This window comes from Salvelinus fontinalis, chromosome 4 (genome assembly GCF_029448725.1).
Source record: "Salvelinus fontinalis isolate EN_2023a chromosome 4, ASM2944872v1, whole genome shotgun sequence".
NCBI classification, from domain to species: domain Eukaryota; kingdom Metazoa; phylum Chordata; class Actinopteri; order Salmoniformes; family Salmonidae; genus Salvelinus; species Salvelinus fontinalis.
The window spans coordinates 37,629,983-37,649,384 of record NC_074668.1 but is presented as its reverse complement, the minus strand read 5'-3'; the positions used below and the strand labels follow the sequence as shown (position 1 = coordinate 37,649,384).

The following is a 19,402-nucleotide window of genomic DNA, read 5'->3' as shown; positions in this document are numbered from 1 at the left end:
GCTTGACTCTCTTGTGGTGTGTGTGTGGTGATGGTTCAGTGTGGCGGCGGTGGTTCAGTGTGGCGGCGGTGGGTCAGTGTGGTTCAGTGTGGCGGCGGTGGGTCAGTGTGGTTCAGTGTGGTGGTTCAGTGTGGCGGCGGTGGGTCAGTGTGGTTCAGTGTGGCGGCGGTGGGTCAGTGTGGTTCAGTGTGGCGGCGGTGGTTCAGTGGGGTTCAGTGTGGCGGCGGTGGTTCAGTGTGGTTCAGTGTGGCGGCGGTGGGTCAGTGTGGTTCAGTGTGGCGGCGGTGGGTCAGTGTGGTTCAGTGTGGCGGCGGTGGGTCAGTGTGGTTCAGTGTGGCGGCGGTGGTTCAGTGTGGTTCAGTGTGGCGGCGGTGGTTCAGTGTGGTTCAGTGTGGCGGCGGTGGGTCAGTGTGGTTCAGTGTGGCGGCGGTGGGTCAGTGTGGTTCAGTGTGGCGGCGGTGGGTCAGTGTGGTTCAGTGTGGGGGCGGTGGTTCAGTGTGGTTCAGTGTGGGGGCGGTGGTTCAGTGTGGTTCAGTGTGGCGGCGGTGGGTCAGTGTGGTTCAGTGTGGCGGCGGTGGGTCAGTGTGGTTCAGTGTGGCGGCGGTGGGTCAGTGTGGTTCAGTGTGGCGGCGGTGGGTCAGTGTGGTTCAGTGTGGCGGCGGTGGGTCAGTGTGGTTCAGTGTGGCGGCGGTGGTTCAGTGTGGTTCAGTGTGGTTCAGTGTGGTGGTATTGATCCAGATTTCAGACAGATCCTGGGTGTAGTTTATGCTGCACTCGACATCACCCCACGGACACAGAAGATTAGTAATATATTGAAACAGCAGAGACTAGACGGCCATTTTAAAAGGGTTGTTGCGCTGTGTCAGCTTCTCCGGTGAGTGGGGGCTAATACGAGGTGTTTGCTTTGCGGGAGCGCCTTGGAAGTGGTGACACCAGTCATTTAGGATGATGACTAACACATTCCATACTAACTAAATGACCTACAGAGACCACTTAGTCATTGTCCTTGTGAGTCATGTTGTATTACACCACAGTACTTCAACAGAAGAGTTAGGTTAAGTCTTTCATTTGACTATACTTCTAGGGCCTATACCCTTTCTTAGTTGTTAACATGGACATCGTTCAACTCTTTTGGCAGCATCTTTCCATTTGGTCAACAAGGTTTTTTTTGAAGCACTTTTAATTTGCGTTCTGTGAAAAACAAGTGTTGATGTCAGCTTTGAAAAGACCTTAGTGACCAACAACACCAAGGATACCTCATTTGCGTAGCAGTGAAGCTGTGTGTGGTCCTGGACAGGTGTTTTACTACTCTGAATTGCAGCTCTTGATGAATAATGCATGTGTTGTAGTCAGCCATCCGACACAATCGCAGATATCAAGAGGTGCCGTACACAATGTCGTCAACGCTACACTTAGCGAAAGCACTGTTAGGCTCAGACAGGACTATTCCATTTGCAGGTACTGGATAGGGGGTGGAAAGGGTGGTGAAACTCAACACCCCTCTAGACTGGTTGTTTGCACAGTCCTGCTCCAGAGGAAGCATAACAAGCAGACTGGAAAGGAGAAAGACAGAGTGCAGGGGAGATGACTTGTAGTTGGAGGGAGGGAAGGGGAGATGACTTGTAGTTGGAGGGAAGGAAGGGGAGATGACTTGTAGTTGGAGGGAAGGAAGGGGAGATGACTTGTAGTTGGAGGGAGGGAAGGGGAGAAGACTTGTAGTTGGAGGGAGGGAAGGGGAGAAGACTTGTAGTTGGAGGGAGGGAAGGGGAGAAGACTTGTAGTTGGAGGGAGGGAAGGGGAGAAGACTTGTAGTTGGAGGGAGGGAAGGGGAGAAGACTTGTAGTTGGAGGGAGGGAAGGGGAGAAGACTTGTAGTTGGAGGGAAGGGGAGAAGACTTGTAGTTGGAGGGAAGGAAGGGGAGATGACTTGTAGTTGGAGGGAAGGAAGGGGAGATGACTTGTAGTTGGAGGGAAGGAAGGGGAGAAGACTTGTAGTTGGAGGGAAGGAAGGGGAGAAGACTTGTAGTTGGAGGGAGGGAAGGGGAGAAGACTTGTAGTTGGAGGGAGGGAAGGGGAGATGACTTGTAGTTGGAGGGAAGGAAGGGGAGAAGACTTGTAGTTGGAGGGAGGGAAGGGGAGAAGACTTGTAGTTGGAGGGAGGGAAGGGGAGAAGACTTGTAGTTGGAGGGAAGGAAGGGGAGAAGACTTGTAGTTGGAGGGAAGGAAGGGGAGAGGACTTGTAGTTGGAGGGAAGGAAGGGGAGAAGACTTGTAGTTGGAGGGAAGGAAGGGGAGAAGACTTGTAGTTGGAGGGAGGGAAGGGGAGAAGACTTGTAGTTGGAGGGAAGGAAGGGGAGAAGACTTGTAGTTGGAGGGAAGGAAGGGGAGAAGACTTGTAGTTGGAGGGAGGGAAGGGGAGAAGACTTGTAGTTGGAGGGAGGGAAGGGGAGATGACTTGTAGTTGGAGGGAAGGAAGGGGAGAAGACTTGTAGTTGGAGGGAGGGAAGGGGAGAAGACTTGTAGTTGGAGGGAGGGAAGGGGAGATGACTTGTAGTTGGAGGGAGGGAAGGGGAGATGACTTGTAGTTGGAGGGAGGGAAGGGGAGATGACTTGTAGTTGGAGGGAGGGAAGGGGAGAAGACTTGTAGTTGGAGGGAAGGAAGGGGAGAAGACTTGTAGTTGGAGGGAAGGAAGGGGAGAGGACTTGTAGTTGGAGGGAAGGAAGGGGAGATGACTTGTAGTTGGAGGGAGGGAAGGGGAGAGGACTTGTAGTTGGAGGGAAGGAAGGGGAGAGGACTTGTAGTTGGAGGGAAGGAAGGGGAGAGGACTTGTAGTTGGAGGGAAGGAAGGGGAGAGGACTTGTAGTTGGAGGGAAGGAAGGGGAGAGGACTTGTAGTTGGAGGGAAGGAAGGGGAGAGGACTTGTAGTTGGAGGGAGGGAAGGGGAGAGGACTTGTAGTTGGAGGGAAGGAAGGGGAGAGGACTTGTAGTTGGAGGGAAGGAAGGGGAGAGGACTTGTAGTTGGAGGGAAGGAAGGGGAGAGGACTTGTAGTTGGAGGGAAGGAAGGGGAGATGACTTGTAGTTGGAGGGAGGGAAGGGGAGAAGACTTGTAGTTGGAGGGAAGGAAGGGGAGAAGACTTGTAGTTGGAGGGAAGGAAGGGGAGATGACTTGTAGTTGGAGGGAAGGAAGGGGAGAGGACTTGTAGTTGGAGGGAAGGAAGGGGAGAGGACTTGTAGTTGGAGGGAAGGAAGGGGAGAGGACTTGTAGTTGGAGGGAAGGAAGGGGAGAGGACTTGTAGTTGGAGGGAAGGAAGGGGAGAGGACTTGTAGTTGGAGGGAAGGAAGGGGAGAGGACTTGTAGTTGGAGGGAAGGAAGGGGAGATGACTTGTAGTTGGAGGGAGGGAAGGGGAGAAGACTTGTAGTTGGAGGGAAGGAAGGGGAGAAGACTTGTAGTTGGAGGGAAGGAAGGGGAGATGACTTGTAGTTGGAGGGAAGGAAGGGGAGAGGACTTGTAGTTGGAGGGAAGGAAGGGGAGAGGACTTGTAGTTGGAGGGAAGGAAGGGGAGAGGACTTGTAGTTGGAGGGAAGGAAGGGGAGAGGACTTGTAGTTGGAGGGAAGGAAGGGGAGAGGACTTGTAGTTGGAGGGAAGGAAGGGGAGAGGACTTGTAGTTGGAGGGAAGGAAGGGGAGAGGACTTGTAGTTGGAGGGAAGGAAGGGGAGAGGACTTGTAGTTGGAGGGAAGGAAGGGGAGAAGACTTGTAGTTGGAGGGAAGGAAGGGGAGATGACTTGTAGTTGGAGGGAAGGAAGGGGAGAGGACTTGTAGTTGGAGGGAAGGAAGGGGAGAGGACTTGTAGTTGGAGGGAAGGAAGGGGAGAGGACTTGTAGTTGGAGGGAAGGAAGGGGAGAAGACTTGTAGTTGGAGGGAAGGAAGGGGAGAGGACTTGTAGTTGGAGGGAAGGAAGGGGAGAAGACTTGTAGTTGGAGGGAAGGAAGGGGAGAGGACTTGTAGTTGGATGGAAGGAAGGGGAGAAGACTTGTAGTTGGAGGGAAGGAAGGGGAGAGGACTTGTAGTTGGAGGGAAGGAAGGGGAGATGACTTGTAGTTGGAGGGAGGGAAGGGGAGAAGACTTGTAGTTGGAGGGAAGGAAGGGGAGAAGACTTGTAGTTGGAGGGAAGGAAGGGGAGAAGACTTGTAGTTGGAGGGAAGGAAGGGGAGATGACTTGTAGTTGGAGGGAAGGAAGGGGAGAGGACTTGTAGTTGGAGGGAAGGAAGGGGAGAGGACTTGTAGTTGGAGGGAAGGAAGGGGAGAGGACTTGTAGTTGGAGGGAAGGAAGGGGAGAGGACTTGTAGTTGGAGGGAAGGAAGGGGAGAGGACTTGTAGTTGGAGGGAAGGAAGGGGAGAAGACTTGTAGTTGGAGGGAAGGAAGGGGAGATGACTTGTAGTTGGAGGGAAGGAAGGGGAGAGGACTTGTAGTTGGAGGGAAGGAAGGGGAGAGGACTTGTAGTTGGAGGGAAGGAAGGGGAGAGGACTTGTAGTTGGAGGGAAGGAAGGGGAGAAGACTTGTAGTTGGAGGGAAGGAAGGGGAGAGGACTTGTAGTTGGAGGGAAGGAAGGGGAGAGGACTTGTAGTTGGAGGGAAGGAAGGGGAGAGGACTTGTAGTTGGAGGGAAGGAAGGGGAGAGGACTTGTAGTTGGAGGGAAGGAAGGGGAGAGGACTTGTAGTTGGAGGGAAGGAAGGGGAGAAGACTTGTAGTTGGAGGGAAGGAAGGGGAGAAGACTTGTAGTTGGAGGGAAGGAAGGGGAGATGACTTGTAGTTGGAGGGAAGGAAGGGGAGAGGACTTGTAGTTGGAGGGAAGGAAGGGGAGAGGACTTGTAGTTGGAGGGAAGGAAGGGGAGAGGACTTGTAGTTGGAGGGAAGGAAGGGGAGATGACTTGTAGTTGGAGGGAAGGAAGGGGAGAGGACTTGTAGTTGGAGGGAAGGAAGGGGAGAAGACTTGTAGTTGGAGGGAAGGAAGGGGAGAAGACTTGTAGTTGGAGGGAAGGAAGGGGAGATGACTTGTAGTTGGAGGGAAGGAAGGGGAGATGACTTGTAGTTGGAGGGAAGGAAGGGGAGAGGACTTGTAGTTGGAGGGAAGGAAGGGGAGAGGACTTGTAGTTGGAGGGAAGGAAGGGGAGAAGACTTGTAGTTGGAGGGAAGGAAGGGGAGAAGACTTGTAGTTGGAGGGAAGGAAGGGGAGAGGACTTGTAGTTGGAGGGAAGGAAGGGGAGAGGACTTGTAGTTGGAGGGAGGGAAGGGGAGAAGACTTGTAGTTGGAGGGAGGGAAGGGGAGAAGACTTGTAGTTGGAGGGAGGGAAGGGGAGATGACTTGTAGTTGGAGGGAGGGAAGGGGAGAAGACTTGTAGTTGGAGGGAAGGAAGGGGAGAGGACTTGTAGTTGGAGGGAGGGAAGGGGAGAAGACTTGTAGTTGGAGGGAAGGAAGGGGAGAGGACTTGTAGTTGGAGGGAGGGAAGGGGAGAGGACTTGTAGTTGGAGGGAGGGAAGGGGAGAGGACTTGTAGTTGGAGGGAGGGAAGGGGAGAAGACTTGTAGTTGGAGGGAGGGAAGGGGAGAGGACTTGTAGTTGGAGGGAGGGAAGGGGAGAGGACTTGTAGTTGGAGGGAAGGAAGGGGAGATGACTTGTAGTTGGAGGGAAGGAAGGGGAGAAGACTTGTAGTTGGAGGGAAGGAAGGGGAGATGACTGAGCTCCAGGTGGATGCTGCTGTTCTCACCCTGCCCTGCTAACAACCTGCTTTTGACACACACACACACACACACACACACACACACACACACACACACACACACACACACACACACACACACACACACACACACACACACAGCCTCTTATAGCCGTGCCTCACTAACCCTCACTCCACACACACTAGCTTTCGGCATAGATGAATGCTGTTCAGCGGTGCAAGCAGCAGGAAGAGAAGGATTCTCATGTTAGTGTGTGGTCTGATTGTCCTTAGACGCAGTGTGTTTCAGGGCGCTAGGAAAATGTGCCACTGGACATTTTACCGGCAGCGTTTTTAATTGACCAGACATTTTGAGAAATTGACCCGGGCCCATATGCATTGAATGCGTAACCTTATTAGGTTGTCCACCTACGATGCTCAGAATGACAGGAATCACATTTAGATGGTAATTCATGTTGACAGAACATGCAAGTTGAGGATGCAGCGATGTGCGGTCCTTACCGAATTCTGATGTGCACTTTGAAAATGGTAGAATAACTGTCCACATGTACTTTTCCTCAGCCGACAAGACCAGTAACAAACAGCAGAATCACTAGCCTATATAAATCTACTATTCCCCCATGGTAGAATAGTTGACCTATTCTATTGGTCAGCTTGTCGACAAAGAAAGGACCTATTCCAAACAGATTCTGGGACAGATGTGGAATGATGGATCACAAATTCATACATCCACTAGTCCTAGGTTACATTAAAAAACAGTCTGATACAGATCAGAACGTTTATCTTTAAATATCATTTATTAACGTTAGAAGTACTGCAATGAGCTGTACTTCAGTAGGTGACTTGCAAATGTTTGTTCCATGAATGCAATTAACTGGAAAATACCTTATCAAAAGCGCACCGCACATGCAAACGGTTTCGTGTGACAGAGATGCAAATATCCATTATAGTTTTAGAAAGAGGGGAGATGTAATATGCAGCAACTAGCATGGGTTGCTAATATGACTGGGATTGTGCCAATGGTCAGAGTTCTGGCTAGGCTACTTTGAAGCAAGTTAAGACATGCCTTTTATAATATGTCGTAAAATGTTCAGGTTTCAAACAATTTTAAGTACATGCTTTCAAAATGCATACGGCCTCCAGCTCATTCCAGAGTGGCGTGTGACGCGGTGAAGTCTGCCTTCCGTTGCTTATGCATTTGCTGTTTGAGATGCTGCTGCAACAGCAGCTTTCACGCTGTCTGACAGATTTTCCACTCAAAAGGCTCTGTATCTACATGCTGCACGCGTGTGATAAATAAGATGCATAACTAATATACTGTACACGTGCCAACTTCATTCCACTAAATAATGCAAATGAACCTAGAGACTGATAAGCATGACCAGTCAAATGTATTTCCATCGGTAAATAGTCTAAAAAGCATTATTTCGCATTGGGATTTTTCTTCTCCCGGACAATTGACCAGCATCGATTTGTAATTAAAAAATATATATATTAGAATTTTTTTTGTATTTATTTATCAGCTTTTAAGCGTTTTTATCGCCCAAAAGCCAGCTAATGGAAAACTCTGGTGTGTTTGAACGATTCCGCTCCTCTTTCACTCATACAACAATCTGGGCATGGTTGGTCTCTCTCTCTGCTCTCGCCGCTCTCTCTCAGTCTGCTTATCAAGCAGGAGAAACCAGCGCCTCGCTCCTCTTTTTAGTCCGCTCCACCTCAGGAACAACTGGTCTTTGAGCCTTTCCCCCCTCCCTCTCCTATTCCTTTGTTCCTGCTCCATGTGAGCTGATGCTGCTGCTTTTCTCATCTTCATCTCTTCCTCCTCTTCCTCTCTGTGCCACAGTGAGACCTGTCTGCAGGGCACTGTCTGGGAATACTGGATTACGTCCTGGGAATAGCAGGAAGAGGGGGAGCGTTGTGGGAATAGCAGGACTCGGGTGGAGTGGGAGTGTTGTGGGAAGGTGCAGCAGGCGGAGGCCGGGATGAGGCCGGCCGGCCGGCAGGACTACTGCAGCAGAAGAGTCCTGTTCTGCTTTGGCTGCTGGAATGGCAGAATGGTGGGCTTGCCTTTAGCACGATGGATAGCATGCTGCCAGCAAATCAATCAATAACTTCAACGGAGCTTTGTCAGCATGATGGCTGCTTCAGATCCAAAACGTTCTCCTCTCTTCTTCACATGCACTTCCTATGTGGGATGTTAGCATGCTAGCGCGCTAGCCACAGCACGAGCTACTAGCTTCAATGATTCACCACGGACCGACTGTAAATTGGTGTTGGCGTGCGTATGCTATGCTAGCCTGCTGCATGCTACGCCTCATTATCAAGCACATTGTCTCATTGGTCCCTGTGTGTATAGTCATCGTATAAAGGGGGAGGGCTGTGGTTGATGCAAAACTAGTATTGGAACTGAATGGGGTTATCGTTGAGAGAATGCCTTCTTGTGTCTCTGCTTTTTATGTCATTTTTGTAGAGATATATATATATAAGGCTAATTGTAAATATCATAGATAAATGTGGATAAGGGAATATTGAATGCCTAGCTCCTAGCCTTTGTTTTACACGTCTTTTTTCTCAGTAGAAGTTAGTTTCTAAGTGAATTTTAATGCTGTATAAAACCATAATATACACTGCTCAAAAAAATAAAGGGAACACTTAAACAACACAATGTAACTCCAAGTCAATCACACTTCTGTGAAATCAAACTGTCCACTTAGGAAGCAACACTGATTGACAATACATTTCACATGCTGTTGTGCAAATGGAATAGACAAAAGGTGGAAATTATAGGCAATTAGTAAGACACCCCCAAAAAAGGAATGGTTCTGCAGGTGGTGACCACAGACCACTTCTCAGTTCCTATGCTTCCTGGCTGATGTTTTGGTCACTTTTGAATGCTGGCGGTGCTTTCACTCTAGTGGTAGCATGAGACGGAGTCTACAACCCACACAAGTGGCTCAGGTAGTGCAGTTCATCCAGGATGGCACATCAATGCGAGCTGTGGCAAAAAGGTTTGCTGTGTCTGTCAGCATAGTGTCCAGAGCATGGAGGCACTACCAGGAGACAGGCCAGTACATCAGGAGACGTGGAGGAGGCCGTAGGAGGGCAACAACCCAGCAGCAGGACCGCTACCTCTGCCTTTGTGCAAGGAGGTGCACTGCCAGAGCCCTGCAAAATGACCTCCAGCAGGCCACAAATGTGCATGTGTCAGCATATGGTCTCACAAGGGGTCTGAGGATCTAATCTCGGTACCTAATGGCAGTCAGGCTACCTCTGGCGAGCACATGGAGGGCTGTGCGGCCCCACAAAGAAATGCCACCCCACACCATGACTGACCCACCGCCAAACCGGTCATGCTGGAGGATGTTGCAGGCAGCAGAACGTTCTCCATGGCGTCTCCAGACTCTGTCACGTCTGTCACATGTGCTCATGTGCTCAGTGTGAACCTGCTTTCATCTGTGAAGAGCACAGGGCGCCAGTGGCGAATTTGCCAATCTTGGTGTTCTCTGGCAAATGCCAAACGTCCTGCACGGTGTTGGGCTGTAAGCACAACCCCCACCTGTGGACGTCGGGCCCTCATACCACCCTCATGGAGTCTGTTTCTGACCGTTTGAGCAGACGCATGCACATTTGTGGCCTGCTGGAGGTCATTTTGCAGGGCTCTGGCAGTGCACCTCCTTGCACAAAGGCGGAGGTAGCGGTCCTGCTGCTGGGTTGTTGCCCTCGTACGGCCTCCTCCACGTCTCCTGATGTACTGGCCTGTCTCCTGGTAGCGCCTCCATGCTCTGGACACTACGCTGACAGACACAGCAAACCTTTTGGCCACCCTGACCCTGTGCTTTTCACAAACAAACAAGGGGTTGGGAGCAGAGTAGAAGACTTAACATCACAGCAGAGAGGAATTAAGTACTGTTGAAGGAAAGTGCTATAATTCTGCTCCTCACTCCACTGAGCTAAACTGTGCTCTAGTCTCCAGTCAGGACAGGTGTTAACATGTTGCGTCCTGACTGTTGATGAGTGTAACGGATCGACTGGTTGGTGACCGTTGAAAGTGGTACAAACAGGAAAAACTTGAGGTGTGTGTCATCTTCCTCGTCAAGGCATACAATGCACCTGGACAAGCCTCCTATAATAGGCCTCCAAACCAGGGTTTCCATTAGCCGGTAAATGTAAGAAAATAAATATGAAAAGCCATTTTTTTAAGTACAATTTTTGCCAGCCAAATTGTCTGGAAGATAATAATATCCATTGCAAAAATGTTTTTATTCATTGACTGAAATATCAGTCTGTGCTCCAACTTCAAAGACAAGTATACTTCATAGGCTAATAAATCCTCAAGCTGCTTGGAAATTAGTGTAGTGTTTTTCTATATTTCCTCACGTAAAAGACTTGAGGTTGTCATAAGGGGCTTCAGCTGTGTTCACCCGACACGGCAACTTTGGTATCGATTGTGTTGATTAGGCCTATCCCCATTTCCAGTGTGCCTGCCGAGAGGGGCTTCTTTCTCCAAAACAGATGGCCTCCAGATTGTGCCTTCTTGAGCACAAAGTAAGGAGGCTGATGCTCATCGCAAGCTTCTCCAAGGAGTTGGACAGTTTTGACTTCTCAACAGCAGCTCTCACTCTGCCGCAAACGCAAGTCAATTAGAGGCAAATTGTTGTGTTTGTTAGGCCCGGTCCTCGCAATTCTGCTGCCGCCCTAGGCAAGATCAACATATGCCGCCCGTGTCATGTATAGTATAAAGATTTGGAATGGATTGATCAACTAGAGTAGAATAATAATGTGTACCATGCTTAATTGGTTGATTTCAGTTAAGCTTATTCAGTGTCAATTGGAAACGAAACATCGTTGCCAACTATTTACATTGGAGAGTTTGTGTTGCAATCACTAGGCAGCCAACTGTCTATCGTAAGAAACAGAGTTATCAATATGCCACGTAGCTCACACATGACGCGATTCACGACCCCCGACATAGTTGAAACTACAAACAACATAACATTTAACATCGTCCAGTAGAACTGTAGAAAGAGTGAGATATAATTTGAAGTGCTTTCATAAATGCATGGCGTGGGCGTCGTTTCACAGGGAGCATTGTAAAATAAGCTTTCTTTCAATGAACCAGCCTTAACAAATTTTGTTTACATATTGAATTTGAGTGTCCAACATCAGTTTAATAATTTCTTCATTTTGTGGCCTCCTAGAGTGTCCTCTTTCTACTGCTGTAGTGCTGAATCACAGCGGGAGAGGGTGGGGCTGATCCGGTCATGGGTAGAAGGGATTCCAGCTTTTGTCAAATTAACCTACCAAAGTAATTTCAATTTTTTGGGGGGGGGGGGGGCGTTTTAGCTAACCCTAACTCTTTTCCTAACCTTAACTGTGACAAGGTGTATCCCTTCTAGCCGTGACCTGCCTGCTGGCCCTGGTGTTCGTAGACAGCACTGTTTTATTTATTAGACCTAATTTAAATGTTCATGCCTAGGCTAAATTAAATTAGAGCGGCCTAGTTTTTAAAACAGCTGTGTTTTATTTATTAATAAAAACATTCATACAAATAGCCCATAGGACACGTTGTTTGCAAATTATATTATGTAAATATTATATTTTGACGTTGTTTTATTACTGTGTAGGCGAGTTGTTCGTCTTGGCTAAATGTTTTTTATTTTTTATTATATTTGATTTATAGCAGGGATGAAGACACAACGGGAAATGTTTTGCTTTTCAATTAAATCAGTCTTGTTGGTATAAGAACATCATTCTAACTTTACAGGCTAATGTATATTCTGTTAAAATGAATTACAATAATCTAAATGTGATTTTGACCACCGTAGGTGGACACCCTAATGCGTTACGCACCCAATGCATATGGATGTCTGGTCAATTTCTGAAATGTCCGGTAAATGAAAATCTTGCCGGTCACGTTGTCCGGGCGCCAAATTTTCCTGACGGAAACCTTGCTCCAAACCTATTGGGTCACATGGGTTAGTCAGGGTTCCTGTTCCCCCTTCTTTCATATAGGCCTATTTGTCTCTGTACACATACTGTTTCTCTGGGTTTGATTTACTCCCCTCTGTGTCTATTTCTTTGGGTGGGGGGTATGATGTTTCTCATTACTATGTAGACTGATCTGAGGTATTATCCTATCCTTCTCTCCCTCCCTTTCTCCAGGTGGAGTCGGGGTATGGTTCAGAGTCCAGTCTGAGGCGTCATGGTTCCATGCTGTCTCTCACGTCCGCTGCCAGTGGCTTCTCCGCCACCTCCACCTCCTCCTTCAAGGTGAACTACCACCACAACACTGTTGTCTGAACATTACAGCCCCTGGAAAGATCTAGGCCCGTGTTTCTTAATCCTGGTCCTGGGGACCCGAAAGGGGGCACATTTTTACTTTTTGCCCAGGATCAGGTGTATAGTGCTAGGGGAGAAAGCTAAAATGTACACCCCTTTGGGTCCCCTGGGCCCAGTCTGTCAAAAAGTGTAATCGGATCAGAATAATCTGGATTTTGTCATCCTTTTTTTTTTTTTTTTTGCTATCGAGGATCAGATATATTTTTTTAGCAAGTTTATCATAAAAAATAAACTGAGAAAATGATTCTGATCCAGATACCATAATATCAAGATCACAGAATTAGTTTCTTTTTTCAGCGCTTTGAATACGCCTACACCTTGCAATCTACTGGACAGGTTGTTGTAGAACTTCTACACTGTCATAGGGAAACAGAGACGAGTAAACTACATGAATAAAGCTACCTTAATTACAAATAATAGAGCCTGCATATCACTTATAAGTAAGTGGATGCATTTATTTGACACTTCTCAATATAACAACTGACCACATGCCTATACTGCCGTCAATTGAACATAATGAACCTTTTGGTTTTTAAATTGTAAGAACCTTTTTTTTTTTTTTTTTTTAAATCTCACCTTAGTTAGATTTTTTGTTTGAGCCTTTCACCTTTCTGAATCCACCCTTCCAGTGGGATCAAGATAATCCATATTTTTTACATCAAAACTATCCTAATCACTACCCTTTGACAATTGAAAAAGTCAAACGACATTTAATCCTGATTTTAAAAGTCAAATTGGTTTACTGTGAATCCCTATCTGGAGGATCCGAATCTCCTTTTTCAGTTTAGAAAAAGTTCTAACATTTAATCCTATACAATTGCCGAAATCCGATCAGACAATTTTTGAAGAACTGGGACCAGGATTAGGAAACCCTGATGTAGTCAGCCCTCCCATTCATTCCCAATGCATGATTGTTTAGTTATGTTCGCATTTAACGGTGAACCCCTGTGTTTGTTTGTGTGTGGTGTTGGACCAGAAGGGCCACAGCCTGCGGGAGAAGCTGGCGGAGATGGAGACATTCAGAGACATCCTGTGCAGACAAGTGGACACACTACAGAAGTACTTTGACGGCTGTGCAGACGGCGTCTCCAAGGACGAGTTCCAGAGAGACAGAGGTACAAATGGATTTGACAAAAAATATCTGCTAAATAATAATTTGAAAGTTCCATTTGGACTCTTGTACTTGAACTGGCCATTTAAACTGCCTCTGTCACATAGATGCGTTTGCTCTGTATTTCTGTGGTGTAAATACCACACCTGCCTAGTGGTTACCCAGGAGGTAGATCAATGATGGACTCTTGTATGTCGTTTCCAGTAGTGGAGGAGGATGAAGATGACTTTCCCACGAGCACGCGTCCCAATGGTGACTGCCTTCACAACAACAACGGCAGCAAAGAGAAGCGTGAGTAACAGTGTAGATTTAAGCAATAAGGTCCATGGGGGGGTGGTACAGTGCGTTCACAGACGCCTTCACTTTTTTCACATTTTGTTACGTTAGTCTTTTTCTAAAATTGATCATTTTTCCCCCTCATCAATCTACACATGATACCCCATAATGACATCACAATACCCCATAATGACATCACAATACCCCATAATGACATCACAATACCCCATAATGACCAAGTGTAAAACAGGTTTTTAGACATTTTTGCAGATTTATTAAAAATAAAAACCAGATACTTTATTTACACAAAATGGAGCTCCAGTGCATTCTATTTCCATTGATTATGCTTGAGATGTTTCTACAACTTGATTGGAGTCCAACTGTGGTAAATTCAATTGATTGGACATGATTTGGAAAGGCACACACCTGTCTATATAAGGTCCCACAATAAGGTCCCACCTTTATGGTCGAGTGACCAGACGGAAGCTACTCCTCAGTAAAAGGCACATGACAGCCTGCTTGGAGTATGCCAAAATGCACCTAAAGGACTCTCAGACCATGAGAAACAAGATTCTCTGTTCTGATGAAACCAAGATTGACCTGAATGCCAAGTGTTACGTCTGGAGGAAACCTGGCATCATCCTTACAGTGAAGCGTGGTGGTGGCAGCATCATGCTGTGGGGATGTATTTCAGAGACGGGGACCGGGAGACTAGTCAGGATCGAGGGAAAGATGAACAGAGCAAAGTACAGAGAGATCCTTGATGAAAACCTGCTCCAGAGCGCTCAGAACCTCAAACAGTGGAAACGGTTCACCTTCCAACCAGACAACGCCCTAAGCACACAGCCAAGACAATGCAGGAGTGGCTTCAAGACAAGTCTCTGAATGTCCTTGAGTGGCCCAGCCTGAGCCCGGACTTGAACCTGGTCGAACATCTCTGGAGAGACCTGAAAATAGCTGTGCAGTGACGTTCCCCATCCAACCTGACAGAGCTTGGTAGGATCTGCAGAGAAGAATGGGAGAAACTCCCCAAATACAGGTGTGCCAAGCTTGTATACCCAAGAAGATTTGAGGCTGTAATTGCTGCCAAAGGTGTTTCAACAAAGTACTGAGTAAAGGGACTGAATACTTATGTAAATGTAATATTTCGGAAAAAAATTGCTTTTGCTTTGTCATTGTGTAGATTGATGAGAAGACAATAATTTAATCAATTTTAGAATAAGGCTCTAACGTAACAAAAAGTGAAGGGGTCTGAATACTTTCAAATGCACTGTATATGGCCAATATACCACGGCTAAGGGGGGTTCTCTGCACGACGCAACACGGAGTGCCTGGACACAGCCCTTAGCCGTGGTATATTGGCCATATACCACAAACTCTGAGGTGCCTTACTGCTATTATAAACTGGCTACCAATGTAAACAAGTAGTTTTGCATCATACCCAGGGTATGTTGCCTGATATACCACAGCTTTCAGCCAATCAGGACCCAAACTACCTGGTGTATATAATCACACTTATAGTAACTACTACTGGCGTTGCTACTACTCATAGCAGTTCCTTTGAGGAAGGCCCTTGGCCCCTAATATAGCTCTAGGGGTGCTGTACTGTGGATGACCCTGTTCTCGTCCCAAATGTGTGTTTGTGTAGAATGTGTGTGTTGTGCATCAAAATATTTATCAGGTATTTTTTTTCTCTCCATCTAACAGTCTCTCGCTCTCTCTTTTCTTTCTCAGTGTTTCTCCCTGCCAGTCCTAAGGGCATGAATGGGATCGATTTTAAGGGCGAGGCCATCACGTTTAAGGCCACTACAGCTGGGATCCTGTCTACCCTGTCCCACTGCATCGAGCTCATGGTGAAGAGGGAGGACAGCTGGCAGAAGAGGCTGGACAAGGTATGTCACAGCCTACTGCTTCACATGTCTTCTTTAGCCAAGGTCACTGGGGCCTTGGAAGCATTCAACCCCTCACCTCCCATGGAAACTCTTCCCCAGTCAGGTTGTTGTTGCAGAAGAGTATGCGTTGTCAATCAACCTGGTGGGTAAAATAGAAGTGGACTGGTGTGTGTCTGGTTTTAGCCAGTGAGCAGACCGTACACCACTCATGCCAAGGTTCAGCAGTTGCATTGTCTAACATGAGGTGGCAGATCCAGTCTGTCTGTTCACTCAGTTTGTGACGTGTGTGTGTGTGTGTGGTGTCTCAAATGGTCGTATCAAGAGCCTTTGCTGTATGGAACTGGATGGGATTGGTGGACCCCGTCAATGCCCCACCCAGCCGAGATTGGCCACACTGTTGTGCAGTAATAGGGAAGTAAAACATTTGAAAAGAATTCAACTCTTCAGGGGAGATCATGGTGGATTTACATGCTATTAGGCTCTCATGTGATCTGTTGAATGACCGAAACATGGCCAGATTGACATTCTGTCTGGAAGCACTTTGTAGTGAAGGCCCTTGTTAAACACCTTTCAAGACACTCCTGCTTCTGAAGGTAGAGTTTGACTGTTTTAGACATTGCATGAAATAAATCACCCTTCAGCTGCCAGGGCTCAAAACTGTGACAAACTCTCTCATTTTGAGCATTTGCCTTGGCAGTCGCTTGGGTGTCAGTGAAGAAAATGCAGCTGGTCGCATTTAGTTTTTGGTTCACATTTTACTTTTTAAAATGTTATTATCAAGATGTACTGAAACAGCAATGGGTATGCGACGATGGGTATTGAAGACCAGGTATTCAAAAAGTCTTGGTTGAATTTTTGCAATGTTGTTTTTCAACCTCAACAAAAAAGAGATTTTTGAGAGTGAAAACATCAGAGAACTCAAACAGGGAAAATTAAACTGGGAAAACTGAATTTGCCAAAACATGAAACGGATTTTATAAGGCCCTACAACTGTTCAGAATCTCTAACAATTAACAGCCTTTTTGAGGTGGCGCAACGGTTTCATTTCTTCCCGCCAGACAATCAATGTAAATATGATAGTCATAATAAAACGTAATTATTTGTGTATGGATGGTAGGTTGCTTTAGGCTACTTGTTCAGCCCACAAATGAAAGATAGCGTATTCTTGTCAGTCGGGCCAGTAGCTTTCAATTGGCATTGGCCCAATGTGGCACTGGCAAATTTACCTGAATGTCAAGCACTGCGAGGGCATGTTAACTTGAAATATGGCTAGTCATTACTAGCCTGCTTCTGTATGGAATGCAGGTACGTTATGCGACTCAGGTCATTATCGGCGCACTGCGACCAAATCATGTGCTGGTGCCATTTAACTGAAGTGGAAAACGTAAGTCTAGAGCCCTGGCTGCATTTCTGTAAAGCAAGGTTTTAATGGGGATATGAATGGATTAAGGATTTAGATTGGAGTCTGTAGATACTGCTGTCTGTTGGTATCCGCCCCCTACTTTGCATCAGACACATGACAAAGCTCCACATCCTCACCCTGCTCAGCTGTCGAAAAACCAGTTCTTCCATTTTATTCCCATGGCAAGTTGCCCAACCCCAAAGAAGGTAGGAATAGGCTGCAGTTGGCTGATGCTACCGGATTGACACTAGCGTGGCTGGGTGTGTGTCTTGAGCGTAGCCTATGTGGATCAGGGAGAGAGCGTCACAGAACGGGACACACACCAACACACAGACTGGACCTAGTAGTAGGATGACTGCTCGGACGTCGTGGTACAGTCTGTCTTTCTGGAAGCCCTCGTTCCACTTGGGGGCCGACTTACTGAAGTACGACGGCCGGAGATGGATCCCACTACAGACATGCAGCTTCTTCTTTACAGTAGGTGTAGGCTTACGTCTCTGCTATGGCTGCTTCCTAGACTCCACAGTGGAATACACTCGAAATGGAACCTAGAACCAGAACTAACTGCTCTACTTCAGTTCTCTCCTTCCCTCCACTATTCTAGTGGATATTTGGAGTTGTATTTGGATTGTTACAAAGCGGTAGTGTATGATAATGGTTTATTCACTGGTTTGACAGATCTGTTCGTTTCGAGGTGGAGATCTTCATTCCGAAGGTATACGTTCTTTCTATCCTTAGTCAGTACAATTTGTAATGGACCTGGGGTAGAGATGAATCAGTACCTTCGTGTTCCATCTCGTAACACTTTGCGCTCCTCTCTCTCTCTCTCTCTCCACACTCCTTGTGACAGGTTCTCAGGCCGGTCGGCCAGGTTTAGTACACATAGGGGGCACAGTGAGCTCGTCTCAGAGGTTGCCAGACAAAGGCGAGACTGTCTTGTCTTGAGTCAGTTTTATTTGCCTGTGGTGGAGCTTGAGACTGGAGGTTAAACCAGTTTGTGCAGAAATAAAGTCCCAGGTGTCTGCTGGCTGGCTGGTATGTAGGCCTGGATCACTGTGCGTTGATGTACAGAGAGAACACACACACCAACGGGGTCAGGATCGAGAACCCTTTTGTGAACTAGACCTACCGTACTCTTAACTGTTTTAAGATCCGTGTAAGATTATCTCCAGCAACTCTTATTTTCTGTTCATCCTCTGAAAGTACAGGGTTGTTGATTTATGGGGTTATTAACCAGCTTGATAACTACCTTTTTTAATGTTTAATTGAAACTAGCGAGAGTTAGAGTTGAGCTGGTGATTTATCCTACCATAAACGCATGCTCTACAAGAACAGTGTTCCTTCCAGTTGACGTGTATGTGTGTGTGTGTGTGTGTGTGTGTGTGTGTGCGTGCATGCGCGTTCAGGAGCTGGAGAAGAGGAGGAGGGTGGAGGATGCCTACAAGTCGGCCTTGAGTGAACTGAAGAAGAAATCTCACTACGGAGGCCCCGACTACGAGGTAAGAATTCCAAACCTTTCAAACTGCCGACACTCTGACACTTCCACCTGTAGTGATGATGTATACTGGAACCACATGAGTGATCTTAGTCATGTTTTACCACTGGCTCATCAGTATAGATACTAGACTAGAAAATGGACATATTGCGGGTCATGGCATTGACATTGTATTAGTCATAGTGGGAATTTATCCGTCAGATTGCGGGGCATTGATTCCTGTTGCATGAGGTTGATTTGGCTACTAGATGCTACATCCTGACCTGGAAGCAGTACAGCTGTCTGACTGTGGTGTTGTGTTTCTACAGGAGGGTCCTAACAGCCTCATCAATGAGGACGAGTTCTTTGATGCGGTGGAAGCTGCCCTGGACAGACAAGACAAGATAGAGGAACAGGTAGGTTACACTTCTACTCTGTATACAGACAGGCAGCTGCTCGCTAGTCCCTCCCTCTGGCCATTCCGTGTAGATCTGAGAAGTCTCTAGAGGGAAAAGCAATATGGCGGGTTGTGGATGTTGGACCTAGAGGTGTGAGCGAGTTTTGAAATTGGACAACCTGAGAGTAATGTGGTGTTGATGTCTGGTTGTGTGTTCCTCCTCCGTGTCAGTCAGAGAAGGTGAGGATACCCAGACTGACCCCCGTCCCCCCTGGAGACGCATACTCCGTCATCGGAACACACCGCTTTGCCAAACAGGTACGCACACACACACAGTCCAACTAAATATGACAGTGCATACAGCACAGTCAAGAGTCTGTTCAGTTGATATGGTTTGTCTCTGACATTCTTCCCTCTCACTATGAAGCTGTTTCACTGTAACAGGCCTGCCAGTACATGGCTATTGGCGTCGTCTCCTCTGTAGGCCACATAGAGAGACATCTGAGATCGTATGTGTGTTGGTTTGATACGTTTTCCAACATGGGTGTTCTTACTGGCCTTTCTCTGGTGGTGTTTGTGTGGGATTTCCTCTACTCTCCAGTCCGGTTGTTTTACGATGTGTTTCTATTGACCTCTCTTTATGATTTAGTCTGTTTGATTTGGGTGACCTTCTCATGTAGTGAAGGGTGGTAACCCTCTCTGCTCGTCTTTCACGTGTGGCGGCATCCCGGATCTCATTCCCTGGATGTTTTTCTCCCCCTCCCCTCTT

The 19,402-nt window shown here is 47.3% G+C and overlaps 1 protein-coding gene across 5 annotated transcripts in view; it reads left to right on the top strand.

The window, feature by feature from the left end:
* The window catches only part of LOC129853697 (ceramide transfer protein-like), a 37,326-nt gene that overhangs the window by 14,850 nt on the left and 3,074 nt on the right, over positions 1-19,402 (top strand). For 2 of the 5 annotated variants that reach the window (XM_055920026.1, XM_055920029.1), the window contains exons 4-10: positions 11,905-12,012; positions 13,058-13,196; positions 13,397-13,483; positions 15,203-15,360; positions 18,169-18,261; positions 18,566-18,652; positions 18,865-18,951. In XM_055920026.1, coding sequence (XP_055776001.1) covers positions 11,905-12,012; positions 13,058-13,196; positions 13,397-13,483; positions 15,203-15,360; positions 18,169-18,261; positions 18,566-18,652; positions 18,865-18,951 — 759 coding nt within the window. The remainder of the gene's footprint in view (positions 1-11,904; positions 12,013-13,057; positions 13,197-13,396; positions 13,484-15,202; positions 15,361-18,168; positions 18,262-18,565; positions 18,653-18,864; positions 18,952-19,402) is intronic. The other 3 variants (XM_055920027.1, XM_055920030.1, XM_055920028.1) reach the window with 2 other exon arrangements.